We start from the raw sequence: 21,308 nt of genomic DNA on the forward strand, positions 1-21,308 counted from the left end.
CAGCTTTTCCATACAGCATGTGTGGTTTTGATTCAAGTGATGCTTGCCTACCAAGAGCCGCTGAGGAGACAGGCTCGAGCCCCAATCTCCTTGCAGGGAATGATGTCACTGAGCTGTGCCTGTTTCCAGCTGCTGGTAGGAGGCCCCATTACCAACAGTCTGAGCATGTCAGGCTGCTGGAAAATGTACAAGGAGGGCCAGCATTGTGAATCTGGACAGATCAGCGTGCAAGCAGGCTTCTAATAGACTGAAAAACTGATGATTGTGCAAATACCTGCACTAAATTCATCAAAGAAGCCTGGAGAAGAGGAGGCTGAGGGGAGACCTCATTGTTCTCTCCAACTACCTGAAAGAAGGTTGTAGAGAGGAGGGAGCTGGCCTCTTCTCCCAAGTGACAGGGGACAGGACAAGGGGGAATGGCCTCAAGCTCCACCAGGGGAGGTTCAGACTGGACATCAGAAAAAAAATTTTCACAGAAAGGGTCATTGGGCCCTGGAATAGGCTGCCCAGGGAAGTGGTTGAGTCACCATCCCTGGAGGTGTTTAAAAGATGGGTAGACAAGGTGCTCAGGGACATGGTTCGGTGGCAGATAGGAAAGGTTGGACTCGATGATCCAAGAGGTCTTTTCCAACCTCGTGATTCTATATACACACATATATATACTTTCACTATCGTTCTGTGCATGAAGTGCTAAGTGATAGAGAACGGCAGTTTTGAAAAATTGTGGAAACTCAGCTGTCTGTACTACTGTTGTAAAGTAGGTTACAAACTTTGTTGGAATGCATCTCTTGGCAAATGAGGAAACTGAATTACCTCTAGCAGGCTGACCATGAGAGAAATGGTTTTGGAGTGGATTCTATTCTACCTGACAGATCAAGAAAATCAATAATCAAGTTGTAGTTTCAGGGAGGGAAAATCTGGTACATTTAACAGCTATCAAAATATAAGATACAGAACATTTGCACTACATTAAAACAGCATAGTGAGATTTCCCGCAATACAAAAACTAAATAAAGGCACAAAACCAATAAAGATGTAAAAACTTGAAATAGTTTATTTGCTGCATAAGGAAACTTCTTGTAAATTACATATAAAGAAACTTGCTATGCCATAGTATATAATTTTCAATATTCCACAAAGATAATAGTAATAAATATACAAATCAAAATAAAGTAGGAAACTAAATCTACCAGGCAACCTACAAAATGGTTCATCAAGTTTTACACTTTGCAGCATTAGCATGCTTAAAATCTTGTTGTTCATTCTGAAGTGCTGCAGCAAAATTCTTTTCACATTTCTTTGGAGCATTTTCAAAACCATCTAACTACAAAATACTGTTCAAAATTAACAGGCATTAGTTAAACCGCCCAAGAAAAGTAACACCAAGGTCTAACTGATGCAAAGGTGTGATTTGTCTTTTTGCTTTTAAATTCCATTTTAGTTTCACCAGGGTTAGGAATTATCTGATGTAAGTGCACTATGAGTCCAGTCAGCCTGAGGCACTGCTGACTCTTGTCATATTATGACTGACTCTATATAAACTTCATAGATTACATAGCTCTGGAAGATTTCCCTATTAGAGACACATCCACTAATGGGAATAAAACAAATACCATAGTGAAGCTGCAAGCTAGTTAGAATGGTTGTAGCCTCAAGTGCAGTGTGTGCTTAGAAATATTTTTCCATTGTTTCATATTATACCACAATAGACATTTTTATTTGACTTCTAAATTTAAAAGTGCTGACAAAGGCTTTACTGATCCCCCTGGCCTGTAGAAAAGACAGTAGAAATTCTGACACCTTTTGCTGTTCTCTACCTATCATTTCTACATTTTTTGAAACAGCAGGCTGAATTGCATTTTGCACTTCACTGCTTCAGAACACACTGACAATACAGGTCTACTATTCTGTACAGATCTTTAACTCATTAAAAACACTTCACTATGCTTTGCTATTACTGAATACTTGGGGGTATAAAAAGAACCTCTCTAAAACATGATTACCTAAAAATATTTGTTAATAAGGTTAATGCAAACATTACGTAGAAAAAATGGTTTAGTTACAAAAGAATTCATTAGAGGGCCAATAAAAATATACTGAAGAGAAGATCTTTACAAAAGTGAGGTTAGAAGCATGAGGCATTGCCATTCACTGTAAACATCCTGTGTTCACTAGAATCCCTTGTCTAAAGTATATGTTCTGGTTTTGTTCCTGAGCTTCATGGCCAACGCTTGCATAGATAGCTAAACCTATCATAAAGGGTTGTTTATACAAATATTTCTGTACTGCTTTGTACAGAACTTGGATAAGCTAATTGTTTTACCTTTTGAAATGGTGTCATTCCAGGCAGTTTAAGGAAACTATGAAGCATGGTGTGATTTTTGTGTACTCAGTGCATTGGATGGGTTGGGACACCTACTGTATGGTGTGTTAATCTTAAGTAATATTACACTAAGAATTGTAGCTGTTTGATGTTCTGGCTTTGCATAAATATTGACTTCTGCTCACTGCTGCAAGGCTCACTTCTGCTCTGCCAAAGACTGCAAATGGCAAAATGTCAGGAATCTGAGTGTACTACATCAAGCAACTAAGTTTATCCCCAATAATAAGATGCAGCTTATAAACAGTAGAGAAGACCTCATGGAGAATTTCACCTTTACTCAGGTAAAAGTGAGTGCTTTCCTCTAGATTAACCTCCCTCTGTTGGAGAAAGGTAGAAAGTACTGTCAGGGTAAACATGACATGGGAGTAGTGGAAGTAAAAAGTCTGAAGAACATGCCTGCATTTTGGATATGAAAAGCAGGCATGTGTTTAGTTACTGCACATACAAATGCACATGGGAAGTGGTATAAAAACAAACAAATCCACCTCACAAACAACACAATAACATAAAAGCAGCAAATTGCCTATTTTAAATCTTGTGTTAAGGCAAATCTAGATAAACACCCGTAAAGGGATTAATAAAAATGTGGAGTTTTCCTTGGCTTTTTTTGTTTACTTTTTCTGTGATTGGCTTTTGCACATCAATAAAATTTGTTTAAGCACTTTCTGGACATCTTCATCCATTTGTCCCTAGAAAAGGGGAGAAAGAAGAAAAGATGAATGACTGCAAACACCTCTCTACTCTTTAAGATCTACAAACTATTTTTGAGGCATAGTAATTACATCAATTTCCCAAAAGGAAGCAGCATTAAATTTGTGCTTACATAACCATACCTTTTGGGTAGGATTCCTTGGAACAAAGTTCTTATTAAAAGTGCAGAAGAAACATCCTTCATTAAAATACCAACACTGTGTAACTGACAATATACAACCATACCTGCACGGCATAGAGAAGATGCATCCTGTAAACCGAGACAACTTCCTGATGTTGTTTCTTTGTTTCCTAGAAAATAGTTAAGCAGAAAGTCACAGAGCATTCAGAACTGTTGAATTCAGAACTCCCCAACTAGATTTAGAGTGCTCTGGGGAATTACAAAACATAGTCTTATGTATGCACAGAAAACCAGCTCAGACAGTGTCTTGCCACAAGGCATCCAAAACAATTTGCTTGGAAGCATGGTCCACAGAAACACTGTAATTCTACCCATCCCAGTACAGAAGTTGGTGAGATGACATTAGCTATAACAAGCAATGAACTGCAAAGATGTGGGATAAGCACATACTCCCGAGCTTATCAGCAACCAGAATCGAGAAAAGCCAACAATATTCTGATAAATTAGACCTAACTAAGCTCTTCCCTGAACTCAGTGACCCATCCGTCAACTAATACCTTCTCAGGGAAGAGGAGGTGCTTACAAAGGTCAGTTAATCACTACATATTCAAACAAGAAAAGCCAACCTCCTCTTTTACAATCACACACTCCCACATCCCAGAAGCCGTATTTCCAAATAAACATGAAACTGTTAGCAAAGTTAGCCAACAGGGAAGAAAGAATTCTTCAGATCTGTTTTAAATCATACCCACCGTACTAACGTGTTGCATATCTTTGCACCTTACACTGCTTAGGCAGTGGAAAATGAAAGTTCCTTTCAAACTTGGACTGTGATAAGAAGTAGTCTGGGCATTGACACAGACAAGAAGGAGTCTGCCTACTTATTCCTCCCCACTTATGGGAATTCTTCTGGCCTATATGTATACTGACTCTTCTTTCTGCCTTCTGGGGAAGGTAGGGAAGCAAACACCAGATAATGCTACCAGAACTACTCTAGAGCTCTCAACAAAGGCCTCTGGTGGACAGTACCTTCTTTTCACACTCAGCAGTGAATTACAGTGCTCCTTTGGACAGGCAAGCTCTTTGAAATAGCAAATGTGACTCAACCCAGCTCAGAGAATTCCACCTTTCATGCACAAACTCCATTAAAAAAAATATTTTCAAGCTGTTCAGAATTTCAGAGAACAAACTTTCCTATAAACAGATGGATTTGTTTGGTTTGAAATTTTATGGCTTCAGTGACTACTTTCTTCCAGAAAGTCAAACTTATTTTAGCTTAAAAACACAAATACACTTCAGCTGATGAATGTTCTTGAGATAACATACAAATCCACTGCAAACCAGCCATATTTTTCTCAAATCAGGGTCTCAGCAGTAGTTCTGATCACTACATTCCAATACAAGTACAGCAACTTTGTTCCACTATTGTTCTGAGGAAATGTATTGGGGAAAACAGCTTCCTTTAGTTAGGCTACATCTAAAAGAACAATTTGTGACTTGCAGATTCCTAAATGTTTCAGAGAAATTAGAGGATTTCCCTGATGAAAGTTCCTTTCATTGTACTTACTCATCTGACTGTGCTCCATTTTCAACAAGGCATACTGAAGAATGGCATGCATATCTTTGGAGAGCTAGGAATATTGGTGGGTTTACAAATTACCACACTTACAGTCAGTTGGTTCTGCAACTGCTTCACTTGTTGTTGTAATGCCTCCAGCTGCTGACTTTGTCTTTTTGGGGGACTGGTTGAGTACGAAAGCTGAGAAAGGCTGTTCAGTGCTTCTTTTAATTTGCAAACTTCCTTGGACATTTCATTGATCTAGGGAGGCAAAAAATAGGTTTACATGAAAAGCTGCAAAGCAGATAGTGTTCTTGTAGGTTTCCTCTTGGGGTAATTTTTACTTAAATATAAAGAAATGGAGAAAACCAAGATGTAAATAAACTCAATGAACACAGACATCATGCTAGCAAAGGACTACAATGCTTCTCTATCCTCCCTCCTAGTCCAGTCCCTTCAAACACATCCCTTGTTCTGGAAGCCGGCAATATTTACAAACAAGGACTGCAGTTGCCACCTTTGCAAATACTGCTGCTGAACACAAGATAAACATAGGCCAGCTATTCACAGCTAGCAAAATACATAGCTTTTCATAAAGAAATTTGTAGTGACAGGTACAGTAGCTACAAAGGAAAAATAATCAAGTCATGCCAAGGCTGAGATGATGTAAGTAATATGAGAAGAGTGAATTTTTGCTCCTTTCTGCTCTTTTATTTTCTTGTTTCCTCTGGGATCTTTTCCTGCTGTAAACCTCACTTCTTTAACTTCAGTTGCCTGAATAGTGCAAACCCAATCTAAGCAGAAGTTAAAGAGGTAAATTGAAAGATCTCCATGAGGGGCGTAAACCAATTGTAAAGATAAAGATACTGAAAACTACTTCAACTTTGATATTTGAATTTTCAGATGGGCAAATGCACTCAAAAGTTACTCCACTCTGTTGCACTTGACATATCATCTATTTGGTCACCCATGCACCATCCAACATGTTTTGCAGTCTGAACTCATGAAATGCCTCTCCACTCTTGTGAATCACTAACCTTTTTATCTTTATCTTCTTCTAGTTTTGATGAGCTTTCAGAATACCTTTTCATTTCAAGAAGATCTTCCTGAGCTTGTTGGTACTTTTGGTGAAGACCAGTCATCTCCCGCTCCTTTGCTTCAAGCAAACTATGCATACCTTCTTTCTCTTCTTTCAAGTGCAAAACTTCATTTCTCAGTTGCATAACATCAAAGGACACATTTTCCTTCTCTTGAATTGCATCCTTCAGTTTGGATGACAAAATACTAACTTCACCCTCTAGAGATGACTGGAGCTTTTCATATGTAGCCTTGGGTACCATTGCCTCATTAATTGCAGCTTTTTCTTCCAGTAGTTCCTTCTGTAAGTTTCTTACTTCACTTTCCTTGTTGTCCAGCAGAGCTTTGAGCTCATTTATTTCTTTTTCCATTTCCTTTACAGTATTTCTGAGGGCATTCATCACCTGATGGTGTTCAGAAATTGGCAAAGAGTTTTGTTTCTGAGCATCTAGCAGCTGCTTTAGTTCTTCTGTTTCATCTAGTACTTTTGTGTACTGGGATTTAATTTCTGATAACTCATTCTCTGCTTTGTATTTCAAAGAATTTGTTAACTGCATCAGTTTCTCATGTTCATCTCTAGGAATGTAGTCCAAAGCTATATCATCTGGAGTTTTTCTCTTCTTATAGTCTTCGAGCTCCATCTGTGCTTCTTTGTACAAATAAGACAATTCGCTAAGTTGTCTGTTGAGCTCATCTACCATTCCGTGCATTGCATCTTTCATTTCTCCAGCTCCACCACTACATTCCAACTGCGTCTGATTTGACAGCTTGTCCTGTAGCCTTTTAATTTCCTCTTGTCCTTCTTTGTATCTCTCAATCAACAATGCTTTTTCTTGATTAATGTTATCAATAACTGAACAATATGAATTCTTCATTTCCTCACATTCTTCCATAGACAATTTGTTTGCCCCGTTCTGCTCCCTTTCTTCAAACTTGTTCTGTAGCTCTCTCACTTTCTCTTTTTGCCTTTCACTTTCCTCTAACGCTCTCCTCAATTCTTGCTTAAGCATTTCAACTTCTCCACATGTAACCCGCAACCTACTCAGATCAGAACCATTTTCTTCACTTTCAGAGGAAACAAGACTCAGCTTCCCCTGCCTCTGTATATTTAATACCCCTTTCACAGCTTCCTCATACCTGTTTTGAGTTTCTTGGAACTTCACATTAAGATCAGATCCATTTTCTGAAATGCCTGTGCTATTTAAATGATCTGTTTCTGGAACTCTAGACTGGACCTGAGCTTCTGGGTGCTTTCTTTTGGCTTCAGAATTCTCTAACTTCCTCTGCACACCCTTTAAGTCTTCCTGAAGGTACTTCTCTTTTACTTCACTGAGACTTGCCAACTTGTCTTGAACTTGGGTGGTGTTTAACGGAGACTTCAGCTCCTGAGCTGAGAACTCATTTTGTTGATCCGCTGTTTGCTCCAACTCTGTTTGGACTGAATGATAAGATTCTGTGGGTGAATCCACTTCTTTAGGTGTTCTTTCCTGTGCAAAAAGAAACCCAAACAATTGCACAGTAACAACGAAGTACATGATTATATTTTTTAGAATAGAGTAAGCAAGGAAATCTTGCCACATCCCACAGAGACAGAAAATTAAAGCACCATGGAAAAGTTTTAGAAAAATTCAAAACCCAGCTGCTCCTATTTAGTCATATACAGTGAGAGAAGGCAGTTAGGTGCCAAGCTCCTCTGAAAGTCTGGGCTGATCTCCCTACGCTAATAACCAAAGCTATGCAAATTGAAATTCTGCTAACATAACTGTTAACAATATCTTTTAGAATGTGGTTACAATAATAAACAAAGTTATTCAGTAATTTATGGGAAAAGTGAGAAGATCAGAACACTGATTTAATCCTTTGGGGCTGAGTGTTTCCATGATCTTACCACCAGCAAGCTCATTAAATTATCTTCACAATACATCTCTTTAAAACAGTAAGCAGCTCTTTATTCTGCTAGCAGATTAAAAGAGTGCTGGGAAAGCACAAAATATGCCACCTGTAACTTGTCCTGCAGCTCCTTATTGTGCAATGTCAAAGAAGCAATTTTTGCTTGCATCAACAGAAGTAGATCTTGCTGGTCAGCTTCAGAACTCACACCCAATAAACTATCAGCACCTTGGGAGAAAAAAAAGGGTTTAAAAAAGCTGAAGTGCTAGCAGGTTAGTTACTCAAATATTTAAAATTAAACAGTTTGTTCCCATAACCACTAAATGTAGTGAGCATGATAACTGTTTCTAGAAACTCTTTCTCAAAAAATGTGTTAGGTCATCCAACAGAAGCAGTAAGTTTTGACTTGCTAGCAAAATTACAAAGCATCACTCCCAATACTTAGTGTCTCACACTCTAAGTCGAAAGGCACAGAGGATTTCTGACCAGATTTCAATATTTCACATCACCTGAACTACCTAGCCAAATGAAAAAATAAGGATTAAGTGTTACTGTATACCTGTCGTGCTGTCACTCATTCTGTCTTTATTATCTTGATGCAAGGAGCTGATTTCTTCCTGTTGAAACATCAAAAGAAAATAGTTTCACAGAAAGCAGATATAAATGTGGACAGTTCACCAAAGAGTAGTACAGACAGTATAGATCTTGCTGGATAAAGCCTGGCAAAGCGTATTTCTAGGGTCTTGTTTAATTGTAGCATGTAGACAGTATTTTAAAATCCGCCATAGCCATTCAAGTTCCATTGCCCAATTCTCATTAAATATTAATGAAACATGGGCAACTACCTCATCAATAGTTTGGAAGGCTGCAGCCGATACGATAGATAGCAGCAATACTTCAATACTATAAGGAAAAGACCAGACAGAACACACTCAGTCATTTCCTTGATGTCTTCCAGTGAAAGAGATTCTACTTTTAACACTGCAGAATGCCATGCACTTCACTGGTACTGGTTAATGAGCTCTCAAAGTGTTAGGAGTTACTTTCATAACCATATTCCTAAATATAAAACTAATTTATGACTAAATCTATTTACATATTCAGTAAACAAAGTAATCCACACTTGCTTTATAATTTACATTGAAATATATTTGGACTTCTTTTTGTCCCTAAAACTCAGCTTATTAATTAACAGAAGGCTCTGCAGTCAGCAAACGGATTAAGACACCACACTGCTTTTCTCTAATTCATAAGAACAGAAAACTGATCCTTTGCATACTTGATCAGCAAAGAAAGCCTGCCCCTTCCCAGTCATGGAAGTTGAAGTTGATGAGTGTAGAGAAGACAAATTGCTAAGCTGTGAAAGATTTTACATAAATAGGTATGTATGTGTACTTGTACATATAACCACCTCTCTAACACGTACCTATATATCCTATACTTATATATATATATACACACACACACATATTAAAGAGTACTTTTCCCTGCACTAGTGTAAGTTACAACTCTAGCTTACTTTCAAAGAAAAGATATAATTATTATGTGCTCTTCTGAGTCATTAGTACATATTCACTGTATCTGTTATACAGGTAACATTCCAACTTAACATTAAACCCATCTGTTAAACTGCATTTTGATACTATATAAATCTATTTAAGTATTTTACTGTCATATGTATATTGTACATAACAATGTGTACATTTTATATATATATATAATTAGAATACACATCATTATTTACTAATGGAAGTCATCAAAACTGAGACACCTTCAACTTTAGATGGAAGCAGCAATTGAACAGTTACATTTTTATGGTTTTATCTTAGACCATTACGTATTTCAAGCAATTTTGCTTAGTTAACCTAACCAACACATGCTCTCATGGTACCACCCTAATGTCAGGACAAGTACTCATAGTAAGACAGGCATATAAACTAACAGTGACAGAGCAAATCCAGCCCACATCATCCACAGTGTTCAAAATTCTTTCCACCCCCTGCAAGCATCTCAAAATTGGTCTTTTCTTTACCTGAGTAGGACTGACAGGAGGAGGTGGGGCTTTGCGTTTTTTTGCAGTTCCACTTCTTTCTGAACTTAATTTAGAGCCTTGATCATGCTGAAAGTTTCACCAGCCAGAAAAGGTAGGTTTGTTAGTTTGGTTAGTAAAGTCTAAGCAAGTTTTTTTTAAACTAAAAATAAATAAATAAATGAAAACCCACATTAATATCAATTTTAGCAGATCATGCAGTGCTTTATTTTTTTCTATGCAAAGACTACATCTCTACAAACACAAAGATACTAAACATGCCTGGCAATAAGAATCTCCCCTCTTGTAATCCATGCTTCAGTGAAAACAAACAAGATTTAGTGAAAAAGCAGAAGCTGACAATAGGTTTTAGCTCTAGTGATATTAAATTCTTCCATTCATATACAGTCCAGTCATGCCATTCTCAACAGCTACCACCTTTCCTCTCCACCAGCTTCTGCCCAACCTCCCTGAAAAACCCACCTATCTACTTAGAGAGGGAATGAACCAATGCATTACACCCTTGCCCAGCCACCTTTCCAACCACCAGCAGGTCTACAGGATCTACATGCACTCCAAGATACAACACTAAATAAAAAATATAAGAACCTAATTTAATTGCCCAAATCTGCTGGATTTCTCATAGTTGGGGTTCTCCAGTAAGACATAATCAGTGATAAACTTCAATTATATATTCTGGAAACAGGGGACTTTTCTAGATGAACTTCTCTATAGTTTAATGTGATAGGGAGTCCGAAATCCAAGCAGTCTATCTTCCACATGCTCATACACACACACATGCCCCCTCCTTCCTTTTCTTGCTGAGGGCACTGGCTGCTGTTACAGAAAGAAGCCAAGTCTAAAAGTGATGTTCTTGAAACACATTTCTTAAATAAGTAACAAAACCCTTTCACATTAGAGTAGTGCATCTCATAGTGACATTTACTAGTACTCTATGTCATGTCAGTTACCTGAGTATTTTTAAAGCCAAAAGAGTAAATACCTGCTTTGCTTTTGTCGGTGACTTTGTATCTGTGAAACAGAAAAGAAATGGAATTAAGAACAACTATCAAAGAAGAAGTTATTTGCCATTCCTAGTCTACCTTTCAGCTCTACTTTCCACATCATCTTTGTCTGGTTTTTGAATTCCTGCCTGAAATCTAAGAAATATACTTCAATTTCCAAATACTATTTAAACCATATCCTTCCTTTTTGGGTATCATAATGAGATAAAATTTGAAGCATCATGACAATTCTTACTCTATTATGGTCTTGCACACTACCTTCCTATTTTAGAAACGCATCTTAGTTTGACCATAAAATCATCTGCCTGCATTAGTTCCTTCTCCAACCCTTCTACTAAGGAGCTGTATGTTCCACTCACTTTTTCACATAATAAAAAAGGGATCTGTTCCAAATTGTCTGCAAGATCCTTCATGATGCTGCTACATCAGCTTATCTTTTTTTTCTCCAAAACACCTCCTTATATATTACCATCTACAGCAAAGATCACATCATCACATTTTCTTGGTTTTGGGAAGCCTCAGGAAGACCATCTTGAAGATGACTTTTGAAACTTTTCAGGCTACCTTAAAAAGTAAATTTGTTCATTGCTAAACATGCGTGTAGCCAGTTCAAGCAGTGACAAACTGCAGACTGGCATCTCTTACTTACCCACACCCTGAGATAACTTTGATGACAGGAGATTCTGGACCCCTATATTTTCAGAGAGCTTGGAGTAATGCACAGCATTCTGTCCAAAGGCATCCACCAAACTGACATCTGCACCTTTACTAAGAAAGGCTTCCACCATATTAAGGCTACCTGCTTCACAAGCCATCATCAAAGGAGTTCTGGACAAAACAAACACAACACACAGAGTAAGTTTCATGAGTGTACTCTTTAAGTGGCAGCTCATTTTTTTCAGGAAAAAAGGTATGACAGTTATTGTGCAATAAAGTCCAAGATCTTACCATCATGTGTATAGACACATATATATAACTGTTGTTTCTCCTTACAAAAACCTGCTGCCCCTCCTCCTCTTCCCCTCAGCTGGACCTTCTGCAAAGACCTGGCATGCTTTGCACAGGCCTCAAACCATTTTAAAAATTGGGTTCCAGATGCTAAGAGAAGATTCATAGAAATTGCTGCAGGATAAAATCAGACTATCAAATCTCACCGCCGCATTTCAATTACAGCTCTGCAAGCAGTGGTGCAATATGAAAGTATTTATTTCATTGCTGCTTTCCTTCACATGTTGCTTTGAAGACAAAACAGACACAGATTTAAACCAAAAACCCAAACAAATCTCAAAACTCTTCAGTGAGACTGAGACATGCGTTCAACCTCAAATCCTGATCTACCCTCAGTTTAAAAAAAAACACCCAGGAAGTCCATTAGAGCACAATTGATTCCGTCTCCAACAGAGGGAAGCTAGACAGCTCCAGATCTTAGAGTAAGGGCAGCATACAGAAGGAGTGTTTTCTTAACAGGTTATATCTGTTTTCCTCAATTACTTGAAGGGGTCATAAGAGGAGTACAGAATCATTACTAACACACAGTAAACTCCATCTTTCAAGCATGGTCTTATAGTGATTTCCTGCTTGGGCATAATCTCAACATGAAAACATGCCTAATAGGTTGGTCAAGGTCACCGGCAAACACATTCCTCAGTGCAGATATGAAACTGAAAAGTTACTACGGTGGCAATATTTGCTAGATACTAAGACAATCATTTCACTGATGAATTAAACATAATCCCTGTAATGAGTGAGCCCTGTAGAAGTGATGGCTGTTGTGCTGACATAAAAAGTGGTACTGTCCTAAAAGGTAGTTTGAAGTGGCAACTTAGACAAGACCTTCAGAATCACACAGATGGTTTTAGATCATCAAAACATTAAATAAGACAGGAAATTGGCGATGCCATTTTCAAAGGTCATCCCCTTTGTCTCCCAATAAGGCTTCTCCTTTTTCAGTAAAAACTTAACCACTTTTGTGAATGTGAGATGCAGGAGCAGTCAGTCTCCTCACCGGAAGGAAAGCAAGAAGTAAAAAGTTATAATCCAAGTTATCAAATTACCATTTTCTTGCTTCTACACACAATACTTCCTTAAAAGAAAAGAAAATAAAAAATTGCAATACCTTCATTCAATTAAACTAGAAACTCTTAACACTGTCTGTTGATTAAACAGTAAGAGAGTGAGAGGGAGGTAGGGGTCCCAGAGTGGGCAGTACCTCAGGTTCAAAGCACCGATAAGGTAATACAAACTAATCAAAACCAAGGGCTTTTCTTCAGACAACTTAAAACAAAATGTGCTAATACACTTTGGACTAATAAAAAACAAGTTAGGGCCAAGTCTTATCATCCCAGGTGTTGCCAAAGAACAACAGGAGCATTGTGTCACATATAACGCTCAAGACTGCTATCAGGTGTCCCTTCTAAGTCTTCTCAACATCCTGCTTCACCATCACAGTTTAACCAACCATTTATAAAACGGTCCAAAATTTTCAAAGACTTGATATTCATCAGTATCATTAAAAGAAGTGTTTTTCACTATAAGGATGCTGCTGTTTAAAAACAAGTCTTAGACACTATCTAATCATGCAACAAATAGCACCTTCTAAGATGATAGTTTTTCTGCTATATAGCTTTACTGTATTTTTTTCTTGCTGCTCTGGCTGCATTATGGGACAAAAAAAAAGAATCCTCCACAGATTTCATTCCCAAGTAATAGCTTGAGGATTCAATTTGCAGAAACTAACCCATGCCAAAAAAAAGAGAGCAGCATTTAGAAGAGGGATGTGTACAAAGTGATGTGTGGGTAAGTGCCATCAATCAGATTCTTGTAGGGAGGATTTAAAAGGGGGATTGACTGCACTGATAGCCCAAGGGAAATCTGACAGGCACATCTAGTTTTATAGTTGCATAGTTTGTTTCTCCTTTCCCTCTAGGCAGAATTCTGTAAGCCTTCTCAACCATAAGGACACACTGTGTAGTACAGAAGGCACGATTTCACCTAAAAACAACTATTTTGGGAAGAATTTGAGAAGAAAGCTTCATGTGACAGTCAGCCTTGGGGAAGAATTAACATGTTAACTTGCTGTACCTTCCATTTTTATCCCTGGTGTTGACATCCGCTCCATGATCCAGAAGGTATTTGCAAACTTCCATATGACCACTTTGTACTGCAAGCAACAGAGGTATGTTCCCATCCTGGGAATGCATTGAAAAAAATCTATGAACAATAATCCATCCATACACAAATACCACTTTGAGATTTAAAGGTCAGTTATGAACTTTATTTCTATATATGCTTTTTCCTGGTGGCACTCCCTTTGTTACTTAATGCTGTAACATGATGATTTTGCAACTACCCAATACCTTCAAGTAGCTACACAATAAAAATGATAATTTTAACTAAGTCAAGGCAAAAATACATTTCATATAATCACAGACTAACTTGTTTGGGAAACAGCTTTAGAGGTCATCTCGGGTTTCTCCCCCTTTGCTCTCAATGCAAAGCTAGGCAAGCCTCAAGTTACAGTACAATTCTCAGAGACTTGTCCAGTCAAGCTTTAAGCATCTCCAGAGGCAGAGACACCATGATGTCTCTGGGTACCAGTTCCACCTTCATGGCGAGATTATTTTTTTTCTTAGTACTTAACCAATTAGGTCCACTACTCAAAGTCTGACCTTTACTTGCCATCATTTTGTCAGGCACCACTGAGGCTGCCTGGCTCCCTCTTCCTTATGATCAGCAATGACGTAGCTGATGACATTTTTCAGCCTTCTACTGAACAACCCTTTTCTGCCTCTAAAATGCACCTGATGAAATTTTAGGTCTAACCTCTGTGACAGATTGTTTTATTAGAAAGAACAGATAAGAAGGAGATAGATCCAAGTCAAAACCATACCAAACAAGTTTAAATACTTTTATGCCTTGTTTCACACACACCGCCACCGCCCCCCTCCTTTTTGTGCCTCATTTCTTCCAGGTCCCTGTCATCAGAGGGTTTCCTAGCAGGCAGTTGCATCATTCCCCAAACCAGACCTGATTAGTTGTAGATATTTCATAATAGTGACTGAAGCGTCCCTGTCCCTTTAGACTATATCAAGTATATTTTTTTTCTCCTCATCATGCATTTACCATGCACTGGCTGAGCTTTGTGAGCATTTCACAGCATGTGGCCATACAATGTGCCTTTTCCAAAGCCTACTAGAGTCAATGGAAACATTTATCATGTTTTCAGTATATCGTAACTGAGCTACTTAGACCAATGCCTTAACGTAACAATCAGGAAGCAAATCCTGCCACTATTGTATTAGATTGTGAAGTACCTCCCCATTTCTGCTATGGCACTGCAAAAAGAACCTCCTCCACCAACACAAGAAGAAATATAAGCATACTACTGCTTTGAACTGCTGCACCTGAAGTTAACTGGAGTGAAGAGCGCTAAAAGCTCCCAAGTATCCGAAGTACACAACAGCAGAAGAGCTACGTACCATATCTTTTATGTTAATCGGACATTTGTGTTCACACAGAAGTTGAACTGCCTGAAGACAACCACATGCAGCTAAAATAAATAAATAAACAAATAAATAAACAAGTAAATAAATAAATAAATAGAGACAAGCATTGAATTGAAGTCAAATTAAATCCCGTTTTCAAAATTTCTGTTCCACACTGCCACTTGCAAACCAGCAGCATTACAGTGGGGTCCAAGAAAATAAATTCAACTTTCATTTCTCTGTTTTAAGAAAGAAGGAGAAAAAGACTAAAAGGATGAACAACAAGTCGTATACAGAAATACAACCAATATTCATAGTCCAAATAGGTACAAGATACCAGCTTTAAAGAATGAAGTAAAAATCAACCTTAAGTATTCCAATGGCTCTGTACTTCCAAGTGTGCAAGTCACACGTATTAACCATAATTAACTGCAATTCAAAACTTACAATATTTATCTAAAAAAGCACCTGCACTTTGTAAATCATCAAGCAGAGTTATCAGAGTTATATAATTAGAACCCAAGAATCTCTACCAGGCTGAATATCAGCACATGACAAAATAAATAGTACAAGCTTTAAACAAAGAGGTTACCTGCATAATGTAAAGCTGTTTTCCCAGAATTGTCAGAGCTGTCTGCTGGACATTTATTCTGCACAGTTCAATAAGGAAAAGGGGAAAAAAAGGCAATTAGAGAAACACCAAGGAAATAAAACATGTTTGATGCTAAGGACAGAGCGCTGATTACCCTTGAGAAAAGTTTTACAAGCAGTTCCAGGAAATAATACTGAAGAAAGGCACAGCTTTCCTCTTTACCAATCTATTCTCTTCAGTCCTGGTACCAGCTTATACTGAAGCCATAGGCAATACTCAGGGTGAAAGAGATCCCTAAAAAGTGTTACAGTTTTGGAACAATTTAAATTAGGAAATAAGAGGAAAGAAAGCCTCTTCTTTGCCCCAGAAAAGCACCAGAATTTTTTTTTTTACATTACAGTAAGAGCTAAAGCAACCACATCCTAAGAAAGTTAGTCTTGCATTATTTCTGTCAAAGGCAATAAGGCTTCATTTGCATTGTAAAAACTAGAACTCCATCAATCCAGTTATATTTTGTGTTATTAAAGCCACCAGCTACTACAGATCACTCTGGACTTCAAGTAATAAATAAATAAAAAATAAAATAAAATTTCAAATCTTTGTCAAGACTTGTTTTGGCACAGAAAAATTTACTTTTGGTTTACAGCAAAGAAAGAGAATCATAGAATCACAGAATTATTTTGGTTAGAAAAGAGCTCTAAGATCATCAAGTCAAAATGTCAGCCCAACACCACCACGCCTACTAAACCATGTCCTGAAGTGCTACATCTACAGGTCTTTTTGACACCTCTAGGGACGGACACTCCACCACTTCCGTAGGGAGGCAGCGTGTCTCAGTGCTTGACCACTCTTTTTGTAAACAAAATTTTACTAATATCCAGTCTGAACCTCCCCTGGCACAACTTGATACCATTCCCTCTTGTCCTATTGCTTGTTATTTGGGGAAGGAGATTTAACACTCACCTTACTACAACTTCCTTTCAGTTAATTGGAGAGAGCGATGCCTCCCCTCAGCCTCCTCTTCTCCAGATTAAACAACCCCAGTTCCCTTAACTGCTCGTCATAAGACTTCTGCTCCAGAACCTTTATCAGCTTTGTTGTTGTTCTTTGGACATGAGAAGATATAACCCTGAAATAACTGGCTTCTACAAACCAGACAATAGAAAGCTTTTGACTTTCAAATACAGCGCTGCCTCCAACACTTCTACGATTTTACAGGAAATCAGGTTCACACAGATTACCACATTCCATAAAAAAAATGTCAAGGTTCTGCCTATGTAAATAGTTACTTGGCCTCTGTTAATTCAGCTCCAGCACGTGAAGATTACACATTCCTCACATGTACAGTTTATATCTTAAATCCTGTCCTCAGAAGCAAGCAGGCAATCCAAAGAGCTTGAATCATCGGAGCATATTACCAATGGGTTTGCACGTATGACTATATTTAGAAATATGCACATTGTAATAAAACTAGCAAAAATATCAACAAAAGCACTCTCTGGTTGTAGCTGGTTAGTGACCAAGTGGCATATTTGGTGTCAAACACACATCTAGTTGCCGAGCTGATCATGCTGCTGCATGTGATACCACCAGTGACAGCTTGATGTCACTGTTTATGCTGCAAATGGGTTTGCATTACACGTGGCAGATATTCACAATGAAATCCCGAAGAGGGGAGCCTCAGTGAGTAATGATAACCCTTTCCAGGTGTGGAAGAACAGGGCCATCAGCTTGCAATGAATATGGAGGTGGGAACCAGTGAAACTGGACATAATATTGTTTGAGATATTGACACAGTCACAGGTCAACTGGAGAGCCCTGAGGTAATCAGAGAAAAGCAATTTAGAGGTTGGGATCCATTCCCTTTCTCTAACCCTGTGCTCAAGCAGGGTTATTATTCACCTGCAGCCTAAGACACAGTCTTACTGGTAACTCCAAACTCCTAAAAATACATGCTATTGCTCTGATCACCTCTACCAAAACTCATCTGGCATTCTGAAACGAAGTCAAGGTGGATTTGCTTACTAATACACATCTTCAGCCTCAACACCACAAGAATCTTCTCTTTATCTTCACTTTTCTTTATATTTTCTTTCCCCTTCCTTTCTTCTCCTTTTCTAACCTCTCACTGTCCTTTGCCTCACTTCACAGAGAATTTGAGTATTTCCATACTTTCATCATCTGAACTACTTCAGTTTCTTCTCTCTTTGACTTTAAACGTGACAGACATTTCTACAGTCAACAACAGACAAAATGCATTCCAGTGGAACAATATCAAAATCGCCCCCAAGTAAAAAATCCTCTACATCTATACCCCCTAACCCATGTACTTCCAAGCCATCCAATCACACTGACAAAACACAGGAAGTTAGAAGCTGCAGCCTGCTTGAAACCCAGCCTTGCTGTATCAGCTTCACATGGAAAACTCAACTTCTACACCACTTAGGGCAGATACCACACTGTTTTCTATCATTCAGTCACAGTGCCTAAAAGGTCTAAAACTCCAGCACCTCTCTTGATTGCAATAGACAGGACAACAGTATAGAAGTGTGATACAGATTATTAGGAGGAATTATCTCAATATCCAGTTGGGCCAAGCTACAGGAACAAAGGGAAAACTTGGAAAAAATCAACATTAACTTAATTTTTACTTTACCTGAAGTAACCTCTTAATGCAATCAGGGTGGCTGTTCTTTGCTGCAAGATGTAAAGCGCTGTGCCCTGAATGAATAAGAGCAAAGCAAATTAAGTATTCAATCATGCCAAAGCACAAGAATAAACTCTTCCATGACAAAGGCAAAATTTTGAATTACCCACCTTGTTCCTATCACAACACATGAAAAATAAGGCTAGAGGAAATAAAACAAAATCTGACATTGAACAGAATATCTTTATGACAGACTGTTTTTCAGGCAGGTAACAATAATCTTAATGTCTACCTTTATATAAAGGAATGCCACAAACATTACGTCAGACTATACCTTGGCAGAATTAAGACTAAGATTGTGCAGTTATGTTTACTTCTTAAAAACCAATTTTCCTATGTTACTCAGCTTCCCTTGCAGACAGATGTCTGTCAAGTGTCTTCATGATTTCTTCCATCTGGCAACGAAAAAAGAATCCAGCACCAAGAGTAAAACAAGCCAAATTCACCAGCTACCAGTACAAAGAATTTGTATCATCCATGGAGTGCATATAGAAGAGGGCTCAGAATACAGGCCTGCTTTAGCTTGCATCTCACAGATTTCCTTTTCTGTTAATTTATTTAGTCATCTGTGAGCTCATACATAGGTATGCAAAACAGTGATTTACTGACTACGGATTTATGAAGAAAGACTGCAGCCACCCCTCTAGTTTCATCTTAAAGGGCATCTGAAAAGTTGAAGAGAAAAGACAGCAAAAGATTATCTAGGTAATTAAGAAAAGAAGGTGATGAGATTTATGGCACTTATGACAGTAGAAGCTCACTGTAAATAATGTGACTATTACAGACAAGGCTTTCCCTAATGAATACCGGGTCAACACACTCAAGTGAGAGCAGGAAACCTCTTATTATCCAAACAACTAATAAATCTTCAGGCAAGACGAAATATGAAGTCTGAATAGCAGTCTGTATCAGGTACGTGTATTTTCTTATCATTATGTAGAATTTGAATGCTTCTTCCAGGACCACAGACACTTCCTTATAGAAGCAAGTAATTTCCACGTATGACAGAAATTTCTTCAGGCTGCAGTTGGTGGCCAAAACAGAACCCTTGAGCCCAACATTTACAGATCATTAGAGGAGAGACAGAATGCTGATAGCTCATTTGGGTGACTCTGCTAGCCAGAGAAAATGCGGGGCACAGATTCCACAGATATGTCAACTAAAATCTATTAGGAAGTGTTTGCCAGCTTCAAATTCAGCTCCCATCATTCTCCTGGTGCAGCCGTAATCAAGCATAGGACTTTACAGGGCTGAAACAGCATGCTTAACTCTCAGCTCTTTTCAGTACGTTGTAATCCTGAGGAAATGCCTGACTGCAACTCCTGTAAGGCTAATGAGGCTAATAGTTTGGGTATATATAAAAGTAACACTAACGATCTTGCTTTAACCTACACAAACTCTCAAATCAAGTTAGCAAAAAGAATTGGGGGAGGGGGATCTTTTTTTAACTAAAAAATAAAAAAAAAACTGAGCAACTGTTTTCCATCTGGAGTCTACTATAAATGGTGACATTTATGGTATCAGTGCAAAAGAAGGACTTTAGAATCCAAATTCAATGTCAGAAAGTAGGTATGCCTAAATCTGCAAGTGTTGCAACTGCTAAACAGAGTGTGGGGAAAAGCAATGTTGTAAAAACTGTAGTTGCAGCCTGCACATCAAGAACTATATAGGCAAACTGAGTATGGTACACATGTAGATTCACAGAGACATACCTGCACCATCTTGGGCTGTCACATCTGCACCATGCGTCAGCATGACCCTGAGGCACTCCACATGCCCTTTGGTGGCTGCCAGGTGAAAACTGGAAGACAGCATTTACATGTCACTTCTCTGTTATTAAGACTTCAATTCTCTTTCACTCACAAACTAAGTATTGGCAAGTTCTCCCCTCCCTGTCCTTACATCTTTTGGCATTCCTCCACTGCCTCCCAAGAAGATAATAGCTCTGAAAGTGAGAAGGCACATTCACAAAATTTTTGCAGCCATACTTTTACACAGGCTGCGTCTCATTAACCCACACCAATGAAGAAAACATTTGCAATTACTGTCTTTACTCTAGTCATTCTAGTCCTTTCAGGGGACACAATTTAGCTCCTCTAAAAGCTGATTCAGCTCCTAAATGAAATTAAATCAAATTGTGCTTCTGTACTGTCCTTTACAGAATTCACCTTTTTCCACTTAGAGGAGGAAAAAAACCCCAAAACTGTTAGCATTTGCGAATATCACCCAAAGAAATCACACCTACAAGATATTTGTAAGATTCTGCTAGAGATTTATTTCTAAAATTTTTGGCTTGGCTTTCCACCTCAATCCCCTACTTATTTGAACAGTACGAAACAGCAACCACACCATGCAGGATGAACTCAACAGCATCAGTTACCAAAGATAATTACAGAACAAAACAAAGAATTCAAGCCTTTTTACAGCTGAAAGTTCGTGTTTTAAATCCTTGGCACCCTAAGATTCACAGAAGTGGTCCTATACATGTGCTGCTGACTTAATTTTGCTGGGAAATAAAGGAAAAGCTACTGAAAACAGGTAAGCTCATGTCCTCCTGATGCATACCAGGCCAACACTGGCGAGTCTCAAGACACAGTCACAGTACAGGCAAACACACCGCCTTCCCCATGGGTCCAACTAATATTAGCTTGATATACAGAGCTGTTTTCCAGTGAGAGTAATGTGAAAAACAAAGTCAAGACAAAACACTTCCAATTACTATTAAATTGCA

General features: G+C 38.3%; 1 protein-coding gene across 4 annotated transcripts in view; it reads right to left on the minus strand.

Moving 5' to 3' along the window:
• Window positions 1–1,032: 1,032 nt before the first annotated feature.
• The window catches only part of RAI14 (retinoic acid induced 14), an 84,232-nt gene continuing 63,956 nt past the window's right edge, over window positions 1,033–21,308 (minus strand). For 2 of the 4 annotated variants that reach the window (XM_069880085.1, XM_069880086.1), the window contains exons 4-17: window positions 20,290–20,378; window positions 18,527–18,591; window positions 15,871–15,928; window positions 15,273–15,343; window positions 13,876–13,982; window positions 11,444–11,622; window positions 10,773–10,801; window positions 9,773–9,859; window positions 8,300–8,357; window positions 7,850–7,968; window positions 5,811–7,337; window positions 4,885–5,034; window positions 3,320–3,385; window positions 1,033–3,072 (exon numbers count right to left, since the gene is read on the minus strand). In XM_069880085.1, the coding sequence (XP_069736186.1) occupies window positions 2,995–3,072; window positions 3,320–3,385; window positions 4,885–5,034; window positions 5,811–7,337; window positions 7,850–7,968; window positions 8,300–8,357; window positions 9,773–9,859; window positions 10,773–10,801; window positions 11,444–11,622; window positions 13,876–13,982; window positions 15,273–15,343; window positions 15,871–15,928; window positions 18,527–18,591; window positions 20,290–20,378 (2,683 nt within the window). In that variant the 3' untranslated portion in view covers window positions 1,033–2,994. Of the gene's footprint in view, window positions 3,073–3,319; window positions 3,386–4,884; window positions 5,035–5,810; window positions 7,338–7,849; window positions 7,969–8,299; window positions 8,358–9,004; window positions 9,098–9,772; window positions 9,860–10,772; window positions 10,802–11,443; window positions 11,623–13,875; window positions 13,983–15,272; window positions 15,344–15,870; window positions 15,929–18,526; window positions 18,592–20,289; window positions 20,379–21,308 lie in introns of all 4 variants that reach the window. The other 2 variants (XM_069880088.1, XM_069880087.1) reach the window with 2 other exon arrangements.

This window comes from Phaenicophaeus curvirostris, chromosome Z, assembly GCF_032191515.1.
Source record: "Phaenicophaeus curvirostris isolate KB17595 chromosome Z, BPBGC_Pcur_1.0, whole genome shotgun sequence".
In the NCBI taxonomy this organism is placed as follows: domain Eukaryota; kingdom Metazoa; phylum Chordata; class Aves; order Cuculiformes; family Cuculidae; genus Phaenicophaeus; species Phaenicophaeus curvirostris.